At 34.5% G+C, this 13,646-nt stretch overlaps 2 protein-coding genes across 3 annotated transcripts; both read left to right on the top strand.

Moving 5' to 3' along the window:
* The first annotated feature begins 1,197 nt into the window (after positions 1-1,197).
* On the top strand, positions 1,198-5,975 carry LOC145587708 (protein TPX2-like). Its single transcript, XM_081644409.1, has 20 exons — positions 1,198-1,413; positions 1,789-1,871; positions 1,983-2,065; positions 2,153-2,272; positions 2,358-2,434; positions 2,602-2,773; positions 2,864-2,963; positions 3,095-3,202; positions 3,294-3,398; positions 3,553-3,705; positions 3,788-3,850; positions 3,931-4,011; positions 4,108-4,266; positions 4,359-4,493; positions 4,576-4,659; positions 4,740-4,859; positions 4,941-5,107; positions 5,218-5,386; positions 5,462-5,556; positions 5,659-5,975. The coding sequence occupies exons 1-20, from the start codon at positions 1,269-1,271 to the stop codon at positions 5,783-5,785; spliced, it is 2,346 nt and encodes a 781-aa protein (XP_081500535.1). The 5' UTR covers positions 1,198-1,268; the 3' UTR covers positions 5,786-5,975.
* A 2,142-nt stretch (positions 5,976-8,117) lies between these two features.
* Positions 8,118-13,616, top strand: LOC145589538 (putative protein phosphatase 2C 39). 2 transcript variants are annotated; one of them, XM_081646146.1, is made up of 6 exons: positions 8,128-8,312; positions 8,424-8,462; positions 10,598-10,846; positions 10,950-11,226; positions 11,692-11,846; positions 13,170-13,616. In XM_081646146.1, exons 3-6 carry the CDS (start codon positions 10,709-10,711, stop codon positions 13,305-13,307), a joined length of 708 nt encoding a protein of 235 aa, XP_081502272.1. In that variant the 5' UTR covers positions 8,128-8,312; positions 8,424-8,462; positions 10,598-10,708; the 3' UTR covers positions 13,308-13,616. The 2 variants fall into 2 exon arrangements, with proteins under 2 accessions (XP_081502271.1, XP_081502272.1); XM_081646145.1 differs by lacking the exon at positions 8,424-8,462 and having other exon boundaries at positions 8,118-8,312.
* The last annotated feature ends 30 nt before the right edge of the window (positions 13,617-13,646 follow it).

Raw genomic sequence — 13,646 nt, 5'->3', positions numbered from 1 at the left:
TTCGACCCTTGACTTACCATCTACTCGTATTGGGTTGGTTGAGTGTTTATAAATTAGGTTTGGCTCTAGGGAGAGGTAGATAACGACCAACATTTTCCTCTTGTCAAAATAGCGCCGTTGCCGGGGAAGGATATTGGTGTTTTGTTATAGTTGTTGAGTCTATTTCATTCTTATTTGAAAAAAAAAAAAGAAAAAAAAGGATTTGAAAAAACGAAGAAGCGGGAGAAATAGTCGAGAAATGCATAAAATAGAAAGAAAACCATTAAGAGCACGCATTTCTCTAAACTAACACACAAACACACAAATCAAGCATTATTCCTTAAAAATTCGACATAAAAGACTAAAAATGAGCACAAAACTATAGAGAAAAATCTAGCCTAAGGGTGTCATAAATGACACTCATCAGTTTAATAGGTTGTAACTTGGGAGTTTGTCTTATTATAGTGGATTGGTTTGGTTTTGAAAATCCCTTAGAGGGTCGAGGTTTTACTTCCAGTTGGGCCTTGGAAGGTTTTCTCATAAAATACTGTGTGCATTGCAGGTTCCTTTACTTTCTGTTTTAATATTCCGCAAAAGTAGTCACTAAGAACTCATATACAATTCACCCCTTCTCTTGTAGTGTTCGTCTCAACTAACACCTCTACTTACCTCTCGGATTTGTACTCTTTGCTTGATGATGTCTTAGATACTTGCTCTTTCTTTGATTTTATTTCTTGGTCTCATGTAAACCGGGAAGGGAATTTTGTTGCTCACCATTTAGCTCGGGTCATCGCGTATGGTGTGGAACAACTATGGTCTAATTGTTATCCTAGTGTCATTACTCCCTATGTACTTATGGGCAATTTGTTCTCGAATGAATGAATCTAATTCCCTCACTTTTCCTCAACAAAAAACAAAACTAAATAAATAAATAAAATAAAATAAAATTAAAATAAAATAAAATGCTTGTATCATACCATCGTACAAGTATACAAGTACAAGTATTACTTTTGATGATCATAAAACGACGTAGTAACCTAGCGCTCCTCTTTCCAAACTAGCCGTTACAAATCCGGCAAAGTGGGAATACACAAACTCATAACCTCCCCCTTCCCCTCCCTCTCCAAATCCGACCGTTGTAAAATTTTACCGTTAAACCCCATCCAACCCAAATATCCTCTTTTCCCTGAAAATTCCTCATTTCTTCTCTTACACACCACATCACCTTCTCTCTCTCCTGACACACACCTCCCTCCCCCCCCCACCCCCTCCCCAACAAAGCGACGAAAATGGAAGATTCAACTTCAATTATGATCGACGAAACTTACGAATTCTCTGCTCCAAGGTTTTATGACTTCATCAATGGCGAATCAGAGGAGGATACTCGAAACGCTGAACTTTGGTTTCAGTCTGCTCTTAGTCATGCTCCTTCTCGTATGTTTTTCTACCCTCAATTTTTTTTGCTTTTCTTGATCTGCTCATGAAGTTTGACTTAGGGTTTTGAAAGATTATTTTATGGGTTTGGAAATTGCTATAATCTGTTCATTTTAGGGAAGATATTTCATTAATTGTTGTTATTCTGTATAATTTCCTCAATTAAGGAAGGTGTATAAGTAGTAATTGGGAACAAATATTTTTGATCGAATTGTTCAATTAGGGAATATATATTTTTCAGAAATTTGGTACAATTGGGTTGCAAACTTGTAATTGTGGATGATTTCTGTGGTTTTCATTGCGATTGTTGCAATTTGGTGAATTAGAGGGATGCAAAGTTAGAACTTGATGATTCTTTATTCCAATAAATTGCAGCTTTTATGCTGAGAATTAAGGCTTCTAGATCAGTTCAACTTAGCAGCCTTTGCGATTTTGGCGATGCTCAAGCGACAACGCAGGTTAATCTCAGTTTCTAATTTTTGATTTCGACACAATGATGTTCGATTATTCCAATTAATAATTGCTAGAAACTTGGAATTTTGTTGAATTGGTGATCTTGTATAATACAGGCCTCTGAATCACTTAAGCCTACAACTGAATCATCAGTTTCATCAGAAGTGTTGTCATCAGAGCTAGATCAGATTTTTTCTGGGTGAGTATTTGATGTGATTTACATTACCATCAGCCCTTGAAAACACCAAATTTGTTTATTTATTAACATGTGATGCTGTATGATTAGCCAACATATAGGGATGCCTGGTGAAAGGAACGAAAACTCGGACCCGAACTTGATCAGTAGCCAACAAATAAGTATACCTGCTGAAGTATCTTGTGAGAAAAATTGCAAAGAAGATAGGAGGTATGTTTCTGTTTGTTTGATTTTTTCTGTTGATTTCTCCAATTTCTTCGGACATTGTCTAATTTAACAAGTCTGTTACTTTCAGTACTGTGAAAGCAGTTGCTCCAGATGTGAAAATTGAACCAGAAATTATGGTGGAATCTGCAACCTGCCCTTCTCAAGGTTGGTTTTCTAGCGCAAGCTTATGGAACTGGCATTTACTTATATATATATTTTGCTTATAACTTTTCTTTGTTCCTTATGGCTGTTCATGTTAGCGGACCAAAATCATCTTGGGACTAAGGTTTTGTTGTGGTTGTATTTGCTTTTAACTTTTCTGAATATGACAGATGTATGCACCCCAAAACCGCCTGCCTTTACTATTAAAGGAGGCCGAACAACGACCGAGCAAAAGAAGAAGCAGACGGCCATGAAGATTGCAAGTGCACTAAAGAATCCATCAGAATTGAAATTGGAAATTCAGTCACACACAAGAAGTACTAAACCTGCCGGTTTTAGGAGGTAAAACATTCAGTTAGAGTCAAGATATACTTTCATTTATTGGTTTGTTGCTCAAATTTTGGTGCTAACCATAATTTAATTAATCAACAGAGATAGAAGCAACTTAAACAGCTCTGCTGGGACTCCTAATTTTGTCCAGGAAAACCAAGCCATCAAGAGGCAGAAACTGGATGATGGAAAAACTAGGCAGGTCAGTGTTTCATACTTTCATTATTGGGAAGAACTTTCAAAGCTAAAATTTTGTTACTAATTTTCTTCTTACAAGTATCACTTTGGTTAAAATGTATTTATTTTTGATCCTTTTTATTATTACCAAAACAGATCCTAAACATTAAGCCTCCTAATCTGCTCCACAAAACAAGACCAGGTGCCACCACTAGTTCTTCCAATTTGTGCTCTAAAGCTAAACCCTCCAAAGAAGACAGAAAAGTAAGATTTTCTTACAACAATCCTATGTACATGTTGGATTATCTTGTTTCCAATCCTAGTACTAACTTGTACACTCTCATTGCATATAAAGATGTATGTTAGGGATCCTCCACTGCTGCCGGTGCCATTCGTTTCTACTGCAGAACTGATGAAGAAGTTTCAGTCAAGCACTAGAGATTCTTCACTGCCTCAAAATGTACTGTCACAAGATAGTTTTTCATATATTTTTTTGTTTCATTAATTATTATTATACTTGTTTTTTTTTTTTTGTTTTTTTTGCTTTTTTTTTTTTGTTTTTTTTTTATCATCTTGATTCTAAATTTAAGTATGATGGTGGTGGTTCTGTGCAGGGGAAGCCTAAACTGCAATTGACAAGGCCTAAAGAACCTGATTTTGTATCTTCACAAAGAGTTCGTTTAATAAAGGTGAAGAGCTCTGCTGAGCTTGAGGAAGAAATGATGACAAAAATGCCAAAATTCAAAGCTCGGCCGCTGAACAAAAAGGTACTGTTAATGATCTATTTTCAAGTAAATATCTTACTCCATTTCTGCATTGTAATGAAATGACATCCTCCATTTTGTTCAGATTCTTGAGGCCCCAACTTTACCTCCTTTACCAAAGAGCCTTCCTCGAAAACCAGAATTTCAGGTGGGATATTTTTCCATTGTTTAACTGTCATCTTGTCAAGTTTCATTGAGAGCTTATATCTGACTATGCATTCTATTTAGGAATTCCACTTGGAGACTTTGGAAAGGGCCAACAAGAATGCAGAAGTATCCTCCGTGGTCTCAACTGAATCTGGTCATCAGGTATTGAATAATCTGAGAATACTATTCAGTTTATACTGTTAGATGAATGGTCTAAAATGCTTAAGCTTAACACGAGTCATCCATTTGCATTGCCAGAAAAATCAGTGGAAATCTAATCATCTAACTGAACCAAAAACACCAGTGCTGCAAACATCCTTGCGAGCACGCCCAACAAAGATAAAAAGTACACTTGAGATTGAGCAAGAAGAGCTAGAGAAAATCCCAAAATTTAAGGCTCGGCCTTTGAGTAAAAAGGTAGCATACAATTTACTTTTACAAAGCATGATTTGTATGAGTTATAATTTAATATGATCTATGGGTTCTAATTAATTGAACTTGTGATGTAGATATTTGAAAGTAAGGGGGAATTGGGGTTGTTCTGCAACAGCAAAAAGCAAGTTACAAAACCCCAAGAATTTCATTTTGCAATTGATGAGAGGATTCCGCCACCTTCTTCTAGTGTTGTCGATCTATTTGACAAGGTACGGTATAACAGTTCTTCTGCTGTACTTTAATTGCTTGTTGAAAATTAGCTTTTCCTTACAATTCCATGTCTTCTTTCAGCTGTCTTTATGTTCAGAGTCATCAAACCATGAGAAACATCTTCCAAGAAATACAAAGCCTAATCCATTCCATCTTTACACTGAGGTATATTTGTTTTTCCCATAATGTGGAATTATATTTCAAATTGCAATGGGTAACTTACAGAATTTGTTGCATAAAACCAGGAAAGGGGAGCTGAGAAAGAACGAAGATTGATCACTGAACTTGTGCAAAAACAGATAGAGGAGGAAAAAGCCAGAGTTCCGAAGGCTACCCCGTATCCTTACACCACTGATTTCCCTGTGGTATACAATTTAATCTTCTAATGCTATTTTTTCTTTGTCCTGCCTTTTTCTCCTCTAATGTTTTTTATGCTGATGTTGCAGGTTCCTCCTAAACCTGGTCCTAAAGAATGTACTCAGCCTGAGCCTTTCCAACTCGAGAGTCTAATTAGGCACGAGAATGAAATGAGAAGAGAAATGGAGGAAAGACTTAGAAAGGAAAGAGAAGAGGCTCAAATGAGGATCTTCAAGGCTCAACCAGTCCTGAGCGAGTAAGCATAAACATAAGCTGAATAGATTTGTTTCAAACATCAGCTTGATATATTTGTTACAAAGAGTAAGCATAAACATTGATTCCTTGCCTCTTTCTTTGCATTTTCAGGGATCCTATTCCTCTTCCTGAGAAAGAACGTATGCCTCTCACTGAGGTTCAGGAGTTTAACCACCACGTACAACATCGAGCTGTTGATAGAGCAGAATTTGATAAGAAAATTAAGGAAAAAGAAATGATGTATAAAAGATATAGAGAAGAGGCTGAAGCTGAAAAACAGGTGCATGTACTTCCGTTTGTCATACAAGATACATGCAATTTTGTAGTTATTATACTGACATTTTTTATCCGTTAGATGGAGGAGGAGAAGGCCCTGAAGCACCTAAGGAGGACCTTGGTGCCCCATGCCAGACCTTTGCCCAAGTTTGCTAACCCATTCGTACCACAAAAGTAGGACCTTAAACTGTTCTTAAAATTTTATTAATATTTATCAATTGGTGTTACTTTATCCCATTGACTATAAATTTCTTATACGATGGTGGTTATATGCAGATCTTTTAAGGATCCAACGAAGCCAAAATCCCCGAAATTGCGTGTTCTCAGAAGGAGGGAAAGAAAGGAATCAGCAGGCACCGATGTAAAGGCTGCTCAATCTGCTGCAGCTGCACTAATGAGGTGATCAGGTGTGGGTGCTGTCCTGTTCAAGAACTCTTTGAACCCTCAAGGGGATTTGTGTACAACAAGACTTGCATTCATTTATTCTCTGTTATTCATTATACATATTGTAATCTAAGTTGTAAAGGTTTTGTGGAGGAATGATGAAAGCAGTAATTTTTCAAAGTGAAAATAGCATCCAACTTTCTTACTTTGTGTAATATGTGTGACCCTTTCATGGATCTGACATCCAACTTCCTTACTCCGATGCCTGAACTAAATTATCGAATAGGCAACATGTGCAAAAATTATGGAAATTATTACTCCATACTTGTAGCTAACCAACCAACCTCACATATATCGTAAAGCCAAACAACAGAAACTTTTTTAGCCATCCAACTTACACACCTCAAAAGTCCCAATATATTAACAACCTAAAATACTTTGTAAAATATGAAGTATTTTCTTATGTTATGTCATTTTCTGATGGTTTTAGTCATTGCTTTAGCAACAGAAAATCAAGACCTACGAATACCACTGGAACCACCAATGCAACAAAATGGTGCCAACTAACCAGCAATGCATTATCGGCACCACATCTGACATGCAAGATTGTTACTCTTACTTGACCTACGAAAACATGCCCTATCCTCCTAACTCTTGTTGCTTCGTGCTCCAGGACCTCAGCTCTTTTAAGCGACAAAAATGTGATTACAAGTCGAGCAAATGCAATGACTGAACAATGCAGCGTTAGTTTTAGTTTTGATGTCTTTGGTGGAATGTCTTGCTCCTGAGTCCTGATGATACTATAATGAGAATTGAAATGCTTTAAATGGCACAACCAACTTCGTAGGAAATTAAGAAATTTCATGCTCTATAAAAGATATACTCATATAAGTGTCAAAAATAAAATACTCGCATAAACTTCATACTTCCATCACGTGATGGTTGCACTAGTTAAGAATTTTTGTAAAAATCAACCTATTTACTAATTGATGAATAAAAATCTCTTTTTTTTTTTTTTTTGAAAAGAAGAATATCTTATTAAAATGGTTTACATTTCATACTTTCTACTGTCAAGTTTAAATTAATCTATCAAAAACTTGTTGTAATTTCATGTTAAAATTTATATACTCCCCCCGTCCCTTTATTATAAGCTTATTTTCTATTTTGCACGGGAATTAAGAAAGTTAAAGATTCCTTAAAATTAATAATTGGGAGTACAAATATGCATGTGGAGTTAGAGAGATATAGAGAGAGAAAAAAGTGGTTGAGAATTAGGAGAGAGAAAGTATTAGGAATTGATGTCAAAGTACAAAAAAGACAGAGAAAAATGATGACAAATCATAAAAAAAAAGAATAAAATACAATCTATAAATAGAAATAGACACTTAATTTTGATAACCCAAAATGGGAATACAGGCATATAATAAAAGGACGGAGGGAGTACTAGCTAGTTGCTACACAACATCATATGACGAATAATGGCGAAAAAACCCACAAAAAATGTAGGGTTCCTTTGGCATCGCTGTCTTTTTTTGTTTTTCAAAGTCATATGATATACTTCCTCTATTTTTTAATACTTGCAGCACTTTCCTAAAATGGAAATATTACAATACTTGGAACACACTGTAAATGGAAAGTTATATTAGAGAAAATATGTACTATTTTCCTTATTTAAAGCACATGGCCTACTAAATTGCACTCGTAACATCCAATCACCTCATTTTAAAGTGTATTATATCATGTGAATCCCACATTTCTTAAATACCGTGATAAAATATGTGTTGCAACTATTAAAAAACGGAGGAAATATGTCAATAATGAATAAAAAATCTGTCAAACTTATTAAAATAATGGTAATTTTGAAAACTGACAACTGAAAAGTACATTCACGTTCCTTATTTCCTATTTTTGGTTTATTTTTTTCAAAAAACACAAAATTGAAAACAAAAAACGATATCAAACTAGCTGATAGTTAATTATTTTATGTATTATACAAGTTAAATTTTCAACTTAAACATAACCCTCTTGATTTCAAGTTGGGTCTGTGTCGACCTATTTAATAAATTGGGTCCAAAAGCTCAACTTTAACTTGCTATTTTTCGGTTGGGTTTGGGGTAATTATCGGCTCGGATCAGCTTATTAGATAGTCGCTTGCCGGCTGTCCCGGTGGAACTTGATGTAGATGGGGTTGACAAAAGAAGACTGCTGAGATGGAGTCAAAGTAGACCCTTAAAACGCGTAGTGGAAAACAGCGGGGCCCTATTACAATTTCATTTGTTGAAAATGTCATAAAATTCGTCTTTCATTTCACAATAAATCCCTGTCTAAATCAATCCTTAATCAGCACCTGTCTCTTTCCATTCTTTGCCATCCTCCCTCTTTCTCTAAATTAGCATACATACAACCTGCTACTACTACTTTTTAGTACTCACTACTATTACTCGTACAATTTACTCTCCCTTCTTTTAATTTGTTATCAATCCTCAATACTTGCTATCAGCTATCCAATATTCATGGCTGCTAGAGAAATTCTTCACAAGATGAAGGTGAGCTTCACCCTCCAAATCTATTTACGTAGTATATATATTTTTTCTTTCATGCTGATTTTTTTTATTTTATTTTATTTTTTTTTTTTTTTTTTGTGATGTTGAAATTAGTCAAGCTCAAAAGTGATCTTCTGAGATTTGGCCATTTGGGTATGAAAATGAGCTATAATAATAATAATAACAGCATTTGTAAATTGGAATATTAAGTTATTGACCCATTTTATTTCATTTTATAGTTAAACTATCATTCTCGTAATAATATATACCCTTTTATAGAAACTTTTATTTCGAGTATGGAAAGTGGTTTATTTATTTTTTTAATATTTTTTTGTGTGTGATAGATCAACCATGATATTCATGATCAGTAGCTCTTTAGTCTTTAATGTCATCATGTTATGAGCTTGAATCCGTGTTTATAAAAGAACTGAACTTAAAGTTACAACTAAAAAAAGCAAAGACGATAGTTTTTGTGATAGGGGATTGAAAGATTTGAAACTCGAAAATTTTCAATAAAAAAATAATATTAACGTTACTAACATTAAACCTCAGTTATTTATGGTTGAAATCTAAATCGGGTTTTTGTTGTTTTACAATCGAGGTTTGTTTGGTTGAGTATTTATTTATTTACCATTTATAAATACAATATATAAATTAGAACCAATCAGTAGCCACTTTAATTGACCAATGTTTTGATGTGTCACATTGTGGTTGGGCTACATTTTTATTTATTTAATTAATTTGGCCGGCGTAATTTTATTCTCTGTTTCACTACAGGACTTGGAAAACATACAAGTTGATTTTAATGATAAATAAAAAAAGTGTACTCCCGGACTTGTAATTGTTTTCCTGGGGCTAAAAAAAACTTTTTAGGATGCTTGAGTATGAAAGCTACTATAGATTATTGTTGATGTTGCTACCTTGAGGGCAAGAGATATTTGACCTTTAGCCTCCATTTGCATATATGTGAAATTGTGAATATGTGATAGCTATTTGATAATAGGTCTTTATCAAATTAGTCTCTTCATTCAGTTGTACGATCTCATTGTGAGGTATAAGACTTAATTTTCGCGTTGGTATTGTTTCGGCTGATGTATAATATAGAGGCATATGGGCTCTTGATCTTCCCCTCTTGTTCACCTGGATCTTTAGTGGTTTACTTTGAGCTTTGACAATTTGCATTTTTGGAATGTATTTTTTCACAAGGACTTAATTGGATTTTACTATGTAATGTGTCTTAACCAATGAGGTGAATATATTACATAGATAGAAATAGAATGAAATTTGGTAGATGACTATTTAGCTGCTGTGAGATAACAAGAGGATGTTTGTTATATATGTTCATTGTCTTTACTAAGAGAACATACTTAAACCACTCTTATTTTGTCGTATTTCTGGCTGTTTGTTCATCTTCTAGTCAGAATTTTGGTCTTGACATCAAGAGTTATATGTCAATTTTAAGTCTGAGATAACTTAACTTTGGATTGGATAAGTGGATGGTTGACTCAGGCAGCATTTGTTACGTAAATAAGATCATGTTTATTTGTAAGCTTCTGAAAGGGCGATCCTTAATTGGGAACTTGGGATCTGTTTTTACTGAAAAAGTTTCATCGTCATTCTTTACCCTGAAGAGTATACCCTGCTTAAATTGTTATGCCTCATTTGATCTATTTAGAGTAAGGAAACTGTGACAGTAGTTCAGATTGAAAGTTATTGTGCTATCCCTTAAAATTTGTCTTTGGTTTTTTTCTATCCTTAGAAATTATCATGTGGGTCTTTTTTTGATACAGAAAGTTGGGAACTCTCTAAATTGTACGAGTGTTAGATCATCAGTCATGAATGATTCTATATGTGTTAAGCAATAATATCCATATCCATAAATGTTTTTTTTTGAAAGGATAAATGTATTTAAATTAATTATATGATCAAAAGGGGAAAAGACTCAGTAACGATGCGTTAAGCTTAAGCTTGTTCAGGGAATTTTAAGATTCATATTCTCTAAAAGCTTACTACACTTGACATATATAGTTCATAGAAATCTTATTGCTATATTCATACAAGACGGAAGGTTGCAACCAGTGACACTGACTTGGCTTTACTGTAATGAATTATTTTGTAATAACTTCTTGTGCTATGTTAACAAATTAGGGTAGTCCTTTTATTGAGACCCAAATCCCTGTCCATGCATTAAGTATCGAAATGGCAATGTACTCAAAGTTTTGTTGCCACTAGTTGTCTCTTAGCACAATTATGTTCTATCTTCGTTTGTGTTTCCTACTGCATTTCAGGTCAAAGCTGGCTTTAGTTCAGCGCCACCAGACACTGGCAAGGGGAAAGGAAAAGTTTCGAAGCATATTACTCATGGTTTTCATCTTGTGAAAGGAAAGGCAAGTCATCCCATGGAAGACTATGTAGTTTCTCAGTTTAAACAGATAGATGACAAGGAGGTGGGTTTGTTTGCAATATTTGATGGGCACATGGGCCATGATGTTGCAAATTATTTGCAGACACATCTCTTTGAAAATATACTGAAAGAGGTAAAGCAAATTTTGCAGTTCTAATTTATTCTATTGGGTGTACTTTCGTTTCATGACCAGCTTATATGACTATTGCTTGTCTAAATTTCCCGATGATGTGCAGCCAGGCTTTTGGAGTGAACCGGAGAGTGCAATAAGGAAAGCATATGATAAAACTGATGGAGATATTCTTGATAAAGTACTTGTACTGGGAAAAGGTGGCTCAACTGCTGTTACAGCTATTCTTCTCAATGGTCAAACACTATTTGTTGCAAACGTGGGTGATTCTCGTGCTGTGATTAGCAAAAATGGAGAGGCCAAACAACTGTCGGTGGATCATGATCCTGGTACAGAAAAGACAGAAATAGAGAATCGCGGTGGTTTTGTATCAAATATTCCAGGTAATTCATATGTAGATGCACTGCAAGTCTTCTTTAATTAGGCATATTATATAGTATTCCGTAGCTTTATAAATAATGTTATGTTTGTATTTTTATTCATCAGTCTTAAGTCTAAGTCAGTAATTGATATATATTTTGACATATGCCTTCAGTATATTGTCTCAGTAGTCCACCTGCACTTCTTCATATTTGTAAAATGTAATCGTAAAACCATTTCAGTAATGTCTTACTACATCTACAAAAGAAATATACATCTAACATATACTTCACATTATAAACTGAATCAACGTAATCTATCAGCGTAATTTCTGAAGAGAAATTATCTACTTTGCATATGTAAGTGTAACTGCTAATTATGGACCTTTTCTGATTATCTAATTGCTTTAGAATTTGCATATTCTAAAACTTTGAAGAGATAATATACATTTTCTAATTCACATTTTAACTGCTCCCTAATGTTTGCAGGTGATGTCCCACGTGTTGATGGACAACTAGCAGTGGCAAGGGCATTTGGAGATAAAAGCTTGAAGATACATCTTAGTTCAGAACCCCATGTAGAAGAGGCAAAGATTGATGATACAACAGAGTTTCTGATCATGGCAAGTGACGGGTTATGGAAGGTGAGTGTTTTATCATAACTATGTGCTACCCTTTTAACTTGTGATCAGGGTTCGGGGGTGAGGGTTGGTCATAAATCCTTTGAACCTAACATCAATCATAAGTTACCAATTTGTGGGCAACAAAAACTGATAGTATACAATTTAAGTGAATCATCTGATAAAAATCTGTAGCTGAAGAGAGGCTTCAGCTTCTTATTTGTTGTGCAAGTAGCTTATTGTCTACGCCTTCCAGTTCAGGGGTAATAGAAATAGGTGTATAATCTCTACATTGTCATGCATTGACTCCCCTCCTTTATATAGAATCATTAAGATTGTGTGGAATCATATTAACAGTTTTGTTACTGAAAAGGTCATTTTAAAGATTATTCAACTAGCCGTTTTTCGAAAAAAGCTGTTTATATTATACTCTATAGCATGCAGTGTATATCACATTGGGCCATTTGTTATAGAATGCCTTGTTTCCACATCACTTGTTACTGGTTACAGTATGCTATTAGAGTGGTTTTGTTTGTGTTTATATAATTAATAATTGATGTCTTCAAAAGTATATACAACATATTTTAGTCACTTGGAAACTTGTTTATTAAAGAACTGTGTTGTCATTTGATACAACTTGCAGCTTCAATTTTGTGCAAATCACCACTCTTTTAAGTAATCAAACAAAACATTTCAACAGTTTCATTTACACCCTAAACACAAATGACAAATCACCTCACTGACACTATAACACGATGTAGCTCTATTTGATGATGTAATCTTCAGAAGTTAATTTCATGACACTATAAAATTATGACTTATCTGTATTTGGAAGCTATGCTACTTAGGACTCTCTCAGTAACGTAAGATAAGGGTATGGGTCTAAGTTGTCAATCTTGGCTATGTTTAATACATTCCATATTTTAGATTTCCATACCAAACTACCTATGATAGATTGTCGAGGATTCGACATGGGCAGTTCATCAAGTGATATGAGTAGTCCACTTGATCGAATGTTCTGTAGTCAAAGTGAAAACATAGTTACCTTGGGCTTAACTATGATTCAGAGTTGTTATTGCATAAGGTATACTAGGACCATTTAGGGACATCCGATAAATTTGGAAAGATATGCAGAAACTGCTTTATAAGAGGTGTAGTGCTACCGAAATGACAATCTGAACTTGCTGTACCGAAAGAATTGAGGTGTCACTGTTTCTATTAAGTCTGAACAGACTTAACATAGTAAAATTTCCCTCTTTGTGTCTAGTTTTGTAGGTGATGGAATTTTACTTTGATTTTGGTATGGAAACATTAATCTTGTAATGACTTCTTTTCCCTTTCATGCAGGTTATGTCAAACCAAGAAGCAGTGGATTCAATCAAACACATAAAGGATGCTCAATCAGCAGCAAAGCATTTGACAGAAGCGGCTATTTTCAGGAAAAGCAAAGATGACATATCTTGCATAGTTGTAAAATTTCAATGATACAAGGTGTCTTGTTGACTAAAACTTCTGGTTTTCTAGTTTTGATTCACGCTATATACCGCACTTGGAAGTAAAAAATCCTGTCTGTGTGTGTACCTGGATATGTTTAATGCTGGTTTAAATCTAAATGTATATTCAGATATCACCTGAAAACAACCAGCACAACTCTCTTAGAATTTGTACTCCAGTGTTTAATTATATTTTGCTTAAGAATGAAGTATATGTTTATTAAAAATTCTAATATGGTCATTCCTCATTTTGACCACCACTATAATAAAATTTAATTGGCCAATTTTTCCTTTACTTAAATAGTTGGTCAAACCTTTTTTTTTTTTTTTT

The sequence above is a fragment of the Chenopodium album genome, chromosome 17, assembly GCF_948465745.1.
Source record: "Chenopodium album chromosome 17, dcCheAlbu1.1, whole genome shotgun sequence".
NCBI classification, from domain to species: domain Eukaryota; kingdom Viridiplantae; phylum Streptophyta; class Magnoliopsida; order Caryophyllales; family Amaranthaceae; genus Chenopodium; species Chenopodium album.
The sequence above is the reverse complement of the archived record's forward strand: the minus strand, read 5'-3'. Positions and strand labels throughout refer to the sequence as shown.

Bases quoted from the DNA above. Each gene is read 5' to 3' on its own strand.
- LOC145587708 (XM_081644409.1), top strand. From the start codon at position 1,269: ATGGAAGATTCAACTTCAATTATGATCGACGAAACTTACGAATTCTCT. The intron at 2,435-2,601 runs GTTGGTTTTCTA...TGAATATGACAG, and splicing joins TGCAACCTGCCCTTCTCAAG to ATGTATGCACCCCAAAACCG. The intron at 3,399-3,552 runs GTACTGTCACAA...GGTTCTGTGCAG, and splicing joins ATTCTTCACTGCCTCAAAAT to GGGAAGCCTAAACTGCAATT.
- LOC145589538 (XM_081646145.1), top strand. From the start codon at position 8,280: ATGGCTGCTAGAGAAATTCTTCACAAGATGAAG. The intron at 10,847-10,949 runs GTAAAGCAAATT...GATGATGTGCAG, and splicing joins TTGAAAATATACTGAAAGAG to CCAGGCTTTTGGAGTGAACC. The intron at 11,847-13,169 runs GTGAGTGTTTTA...CCTTTCATGCAG, and splicing joins CAAGTGACGGGTTATGGAAG to GTTATGTCAAACCAAGAAGC.